General features: G+C 40.4%; 2 protein-coding genes across 3 annotated transcripts; both read right to left on the bottom strand.

The window, feature by feature from the left end:
• Positions 1-1844: 1844 nt before the first annotated feature.
• Positions 1845-3806, bottom strand: LOC121731467. Its single transcript, XM_042120893.1, has 3 exons — positions 3672-3806; positions 3292-3432; positions 1845-3081 (listed from the first exon to the last, which is right to left on the bottom strand). Exons 1-3 carry the CDS (start codon positions 3733-3735, stop codon positions 1931-1933), a joined length of 1356 nt encoding a protein of 451 aa, XP_041976827.1. The 5' UTR covers positions 3736-3806; the 3' UTR covers positions 1845-1930.
• A 497-nt stretch (positions 3807-4303) lies between these two features.
• LOC121731453 lies at positions 4304-6701 on the bottom strand. 2 transcript variants are annotated; one of them, XM_042120879.1, is made up of 3 exons: positions 6627-6701; positions 4667-6561; positions 4304-4474 (listed from the first exon to the last, which is right to left on the bottom strand). In XM_042120879.1, the coding sequence occupies exons 1-3, from the start codon at positions 6688-6690 to the stop codon at positions 4466-4468; spliced, it is 1968 nt and encodes a 655-aa protein (XP_041976813.1). In that variant the 5' UTR covers positions 6691-6701; the 3' UTR covers positions 4304-4465. The 2 variants fall into 2 exon arrangements, with proteins under 2 accessions (XP_041976813.1, XP_041976805.1); XM_042120871.1 differs by lacking the exon at positions 4304-4474 and having other exon boundaries at positions 4545-6561.
• Positions 6702-7036: the final 335 nt, after the last annotated feature.

The raw sequence follows: 7036 nt of genomic DNA, 5'->3' as shown, positions 1-7036 counted from the left end.
TAACTCATAACTGTCTGAACCTGTTTTCGCGCTGCGCCGCGGTGCCGTTCGGTAAATAGTAGACATTGGTTCGATTAACGATTAACGGACTTCTGCATATTAACGGAAGTTAACGAGTCCGTTAATATTTTTAAAAGTTAACTTAAAAGTTAATCCATTAATCAAAATGTTAAATTCGTTAATTAACGGTTAACGGATTAACGAGTTAATGCCCAGCTATGGATATTATATACTGATGTATGTAAGATTGCATGCCGACATGTCCACACATGTCGTTATGTGCCTTGCAAATCAGGAGTTCAACCTTTTTTACACTGGTCTTAACCAAAGAAAAATGAGTAATTAAAAAAGAGTATAATATTATAGTCTACAGTTCGACAAGGCTATAAATGAACGTGGGTGACATTGACGGGAGCGCTGCTGGTAAAGGAGAACTGTCAAACACCTGTCAAAAATGACGTTTTTGTATGATAGAAGCGTTTAGTTCCTTTTCTCGCCTTGTCGAACTGTAAACACGATGCTTCCAAGCATTGTTTATGGTCGAGTGGTGAGTGCTGTTTACGATTTTCTTGTATTAATGCATTTTAAGATGGTTTTGAAAGGCGCGAGATGGCACAGGTTGGGCCTTAATATGTCTTTTATTTTAACTACTTTGAAATCTAAATGTTTGTGAATTGTGAGATGGGATGAGCCTTATTCGTTGGACCTGATTACATCTACCGAGTAGAGTGGCGTGGCTGGTTCTCGGCCGAGCACTCTGTATGTATATCATATATTATGTACTCGGCCGAGGGCACTGTCTCGCCATTTTACTCGGTAGGTGTAATCAGGCCCTTAGTTGTATGAGTAGCTTTTACGCGTATTATTAGTTTTTGATCTGTTGTCTTCAAGGAGGCGCTCTGTTCCTATACGCTATAGTTTTAGTTTTATTTTTGTAACAGATGTACTCGAGAGACTATTTTATAAAACTGTCAATTAAAATGGCGTCGCAAAAAAGCGTTTTTAGTTCTGCACAATTTTATGAAAATGCACAAAATTTTTCTACGCTTTATCATTCTGGTCGGCTATTTGCATATATTAATCGTTTAATATTGAATGTTGAATATATTTTGTTGATCGAACAAATAGTTTGATTTTTTACCCTGGCAAACCCTTAAAAATAGACACGAGCGATGTACTATCGGAAAAGTTGATTCCTAGGCAGATGGGAGGAGGGGTTTGGTACTACCTAGTACCTACGTAGTTTGGTCGCGTTACGTCAAACTCAGCGGAAAGATCACAATTACGCTGCGTTTCCACCAGAGTTGAGTGGAGCTGTGTTGCGAGGAATGTGTTATTGAGAACCAATAGCATCGCCGCGCTGAGCGATGTCATGACAAAGTCATGTCAATGAAGCGATTCTATTGGTTTTTATTTTTTAACCACGAGCGGCCTTCTCAAGCGATAGTATGTATTACAATAATGAAGATAAAGTTTAAAATCATATGACACTGAAAGTGCTCGCCTCGCCGCTGCCATTCCGGTGTAGCGCGGCCTTTAACATTGAATTGACATGATCCGACCAAATGACGTTGGTCTTTCAACTGCCTAGGAATCAATTTCCTCGATGGTACCAAGTAGGTACCAACATGAAGGTTTGTAGCTTTTACATAATAATAGAAGTAATGTACCTTTAGAAGCATGTTGGTTCGCGGAACAACGTTAACAACAACGTATTAAAATTTAAAAGTATCTTTTCTTACAATATCTTTGGGGTGGAAATTACACAACATTTAAAATGGTTACGAATTAAGAAAATTATTATTAGTAGGTACCTAAGTAATAGAAGAAAAATAAATACGAAATAATTTACATAATATTAAGTACTTTTATTACCTAGTGTACTCAATTCGCTGCTATCTTACCTCTTGATGAAGTTCCTAAGGCAATATTAATGGCCGTTAGAGTCGCAGGACAACGTCGTACACAGGCTCCTATTATTTTCTCGGCACACGCAAATATTGCAGAACTGGTAGTACATACTTCCAACTGGACAGGTGCCTCCTTCTTTAAGAATAATGGGCATTATTTTTACCGTAGAAGCTTCTGGGGCGTCACATATCTTCGACGAACACTTCAGCGTTTTACCATCAGCCAAGCACTGACAGTCGTTACAATCTCTCTCGTAGGTGCGGAAAGGCTCGCAGCCGTACGACGTTCGCAAGCTCTTCAACGGTTCAGATTTTAAGCCTTGTTTAGCGTCACATATTGGGTTGCGAACGCATAACTCACGCCCCCTGTCCCTGCTATCCGAGTAACAGAGGCAGAGGTCGCAAGCCTTCTCGTAAACTGTGTTCCGAACGCATTCCTCATGAATTGTACGGTGTTCCTCATGGTCACACTTTTTGGCGTGCGTCTTTCCGTTGCACTTTTTCTCACCTAAAACTGATGTCCTTTCTATTTCGCTAATAGTTTCCTTCAGCAGACATTTCTTTGTTGTGCAGTACATATTTTTCACATCATCGCATTGGCAGAAATTACATTCAACGGGAAATATTTCGTAAATTTGTTTGCCATCACAGAGACTACCGGCTCTGTTGGAGTCGCCTAAGCTCTCGGAACAATTGCTGCATAAGAGTCTGTTATTTGCGAGGCATGTACACTTTCTACAGCCGAGAAGATACTCCTCGTTTTTATCGCAAGCTGCATAAATTTCGTCATACATATCTTTGCTACTCTGTAACGCTGGAATTCCACCTTCGGCTTGGACCAGGGGATCGTCGGGCTTACAATTAATATTTGTGCACGAGCTTTTATCTAAGTAACCTTCAGAGCAAACGCAAATGTTGCACCCCACCAGATACAGTTGATTGGGCATGCAGGCTCGGTTACGTGCCACAGCGGCTGGAGAAGTAGGCTCTACGGAATACAGAACTCGGAATACATCTCGACACACAGGACTGGGCCAGTCTCCGTCTTCATTGCAGACACAAAGCAGGCCGTCCCGAGCGTAGTGTGCATTGGGGGTGCACGCTGTGGGCATATCTTTGGTTCTCCACGAGCCTCTACCTTCCATGCCTACGCTTATATCTGCAATTGCATCTGCAACATTACAATATTTTTGCATTTTTATTTTACTTTTTATATACAAAATTTACCCAATAACCGAAATGTCGTGTACCCAACTTAAGTAATTACCGTTGCCTATTGAAACAAACAGCAACAGCATAAGTGCGTCATAAAATTTTCAATCGTCTTTGGGCTTTCGAACTTTGTAAAAGAAAAAAAAATAAGTTAAAAATGTTTAGCAACCTCTGAAGTGCCCAAACTTGTCTACGGCGTGGCAAGAGCGCACCGTGCAGTGGTACTGCCCTTTCGCATCGCACACGCACCAGTTGCAGTCGTTCAGCAGGTGAGATCGTGGTGAGCATCCTGCTCTCAGTGGCTCTAGACCTAGAAAAATTCCGAAAGAATAACTTCCTTCTTTTGAAAGTCGGATTTGTGGTTACGGTTTGGAGTGGACTTTGGCCTGGCCGAGCTGCGAGCATAGCTATCTCGCTCGATCGGAAGATCTTCCTTTGTGGTCGTCCAGGCATATCTTCAACTAAAGTTAAAATGTCTGTGTTACCTGCTGGAAAAGTATTAGAATATGTAATTAATCATTTTTAATCAGCGTCAGTTTTGGGACTTACTTCTTCTGTAGGGTAATACTTGCTCAGGATGAAAAATAGCTAAAACGACTAAAACTAAGATCATTTTTACGGTGCTCCGTGCTTCTTTAACTTTTAAATGGCTAAGCTATTTTACGATAAGAAAAATTATTGTAGGTTGTAAAAATACATTGTTGCCTACGTGATACGTCTAATTTACAGTCTGTGTTTTAATTAAAGTTGATTATTTCTACATCTTTGTCTGAAATTAAACAACTTTTGATATTAACATTAATAAGCTGTCAATGCAATTTAATTCCTGAAGTTAAATTTATTGAAAATCTTCAAAATCTTAGCTTCACCATATAGAGATTTTTTCTTTTTGATTCTGTATCGAGCTCGCCATTTTCATATAAAATTTCCTTTGTGCGATTCGACTGACTGTGATAAAATAATATCGTTATCGAATCGGACTCTACCGATCGTGCCTTCCATTGTAGATCCGAGGTAACTACCTATTTGGGTTTTGTACAGTTCCAAATTTCAATTAGTCGTTTTGGTTAAATACTAGGTTGGATTTGTTTAAATCAAACTATTGAAGCAGCTAAAATAAACACCTTTTTTATACGTCGATCTGATATTATTAATCGACAAAATAAAAGTTTATCAGAATACAGAAGTTGTGAAAAATGTTAATGAAACAACATGTTATGACAAATCTGTCGAATTTAATGTGGAATTGTCCTGCAGTGTCGTGGATGAAACATCTGTCGACTGGGACGTCGTAGAAACATTTGCCAAAGATCCTCTTTCCAATACCAAAAATTCTGAGCTAGTCAATTTTCCTGTCGATTAAATAAAAATAAGTTTCCTAATAATAATTAATACACTTTTAAAACAATATTCTTTACGATATTTTCCATATAGTGTGGACGTTGTTAGTTATTACGTGCGTACAACAAGGAAGCCTAAGGACTAGCCTAAACTTCTTCGGCTTTCGGTTTAAGTAATAAAAAAAATGAATTAGAAGGATTTACCGTTACTAAAGCAGTTGTAAAATTTTGGTATGGACTTTCTTGATCACAAGCCATGTCTTCACAAATGGCGTAGTTCTTAAATCCGTCCTCAGGACACAAGCATAGGTTGCAGCCCTGGATGAACTCCTCTCCCCGGAAACAAACATCTAGATTGCGTTTCAAATTCATTGGACTCATGTGCACGTTCGCTGCTTTTAAGACCTTCCAAGATCTTTTTTCACAGGCGTGATTCGTGCAAGCCGTGTCCTCTTTTTTGCCACTGATTGGGCAGACGCATATGTTACAATCCTCGACAAACAGATGTCCCGGCGTACAGGAGAGGTCCGATCTTAAGAAATTACTTTCGCAAACGTTCTTAGTGCACTTGGCTACATTCTTTAACCCGTCCTTCGGACAAAGGCACACGTTGCAGTCCACCCTGTAGTACGCCAACGGATCACAAACGAATGCATCATCGGACACGGACTGGTGTTGCTCGCAATAATTTTTGGTGCACACCCTGTCCTTGGAGAGTCCATTTTCTGGGCATATGCAAAAATTACATTGCATTCTCGATATTGCTCCAGGTTCGCACGTCGATTTGGATTCGGCCGAAGGTACCTTAACAGGATACGACCAGTGTGATTCTTGAGTCTTTTTTATAGCCTCACAGTCATCTATCGTACACCACTTTGGGTCGATTTTTCCCGTTTTGGAACAGTAGCATACGTTACACCCGAATTCCACTAGTGTAATAGGTTTGCAAGACGCGTTATAGTCTATTTCTACATTGGTATACTGATGCGGCGCCGGCTCCACAGTGTGTCTGTAATACAACGTACAAGCTTTCGAAGAGGAGTTTCCTTTGAGACATAAGCAGTATCTACTATTGTCATCCAAATATAAAAAGTTCGGCTCGCATTTCTCGTTCTCCTTTATTTTCACAATTCGTTTGTCGTCGATTAAGTTAAAGTTTTCCTTCAAAATCGTTTCTAATATCGCTATTTTTTTTCGATCGGAACAATTTCTGGTGCAAAACTCGTTTCTTATGTTTCCATTTCGGAGACAGAAACATTCGACGCAAAGTGGAGTCACCTCGCCCGGGGAGCAGGTGCTGGTGTATTTTCTCCTCGTGGGTATTATTTTGGGACATTCGATTTCGATGCACGAGCGATCGTCGACGACGCCGTCCGGCGAACAGTCGCAGTAGTAGCATATGGGTTCAGTGAATGCGTGCGGAGTGCACGAAGCTTTTGCGGGTAAAGTTCGGACGATAGACCGGGTAGTTTTGCCGTTACATTCGACTTTAACACAAAAAATATCATCGTGGATGCCATTTTCTGGGCATCGACACACGCTGCAATTCACTCTGTACATCGAGCCGGGCATGCAACGACGAGGAGTTCTTCCGATCGACTTGTAACATTTTTCGACACATTTTTCATACACGAACGTGCCCCTCTCGGAGCAGAGGCATTGCAGACACGGAAACAAGTAAATGACGTTAGCCAAACAGACGTTCTGAACGGACGACCGAGATCTATTCAAGGAACCCATCATGGGGCAGGACAGGTCGACGATGCACTGGGCTTCGGAGGTTTTTCCCGAGGCCGGGCAGACGCAAAGGCTGCAGTTGAAGTAGTAGGACCTAAACGGACTGCACGACGGGCCGAAGTACGAGAGATTGGACGAAGCAGTAAGAGTCGCGCTCTCAACGGGGCATAGTGTGTGATCGCATATTAAGTTTCCCCGATGGCAGGTGCAGCGCGAGCAGCCATGTCGGTGCACCTCGGCCGGCGCGCACGGCTCGCGACGACCGATGAGGCTGCAGCTCACTCGGCTCCAGGCGCCTTCGCGGTTGCACACGCACAGTAACCCATTCATTATAAACCGTGAGTTCGATGGACATGTGTCAGCTGAAATTAAGATAATTAAATATGACGGCGAAGAAAAGAAAAATAAATGAAGATATGATACTCACCCATGGAATATACTTTGTTCGGTAATTGTATGATAACGGATAGAAATATTACGTGTACGTTCATATCAGCTTAATATTAACTATGTTAAGGAAATTTTTAATCATCAATTCAATTTCACGCATGAAGTTGTTGCTCTTAAATAAACATTTCAAATTGTGATAAGTTTTTAATTGAATTTTTTGATGATTATGAATTTAGTTTATGTTTAGAAATATAATTATTATTGAAAAAATCATTATTAAAAAGGGCTTTGGCCATAAAAACTACTTTATAAATTGCTGAAATATTTTTAAAAAGTACAAATATACTTACTTACTTATTTTGGAAAAAAATAGAATATTTTCTTTAATAAAATAATAAGGTTTAAGTAATAATAAAATGTGAACGAATTGTAGTAACCCTTATCAGA

This window comes from Aricia agestis, chromosome 1 (assembly GCF_905147365.1).
Source record: "Aricia agestis chromosome 1, ilAriAges1.1, whole genome shotgun sequence".
Classification (NCBI taxonomy): domain Eukaryota; kingdom Metazoa; phylum Arthropoda; class Insecta; order Lepidoptera; family Lycaenidae; genus Aricia; species Aricia agestis.
Note: the sequence above shows the minus strand (reverse complement) of the source record. Positions and strands in the feature narration are given on the sequence as shown.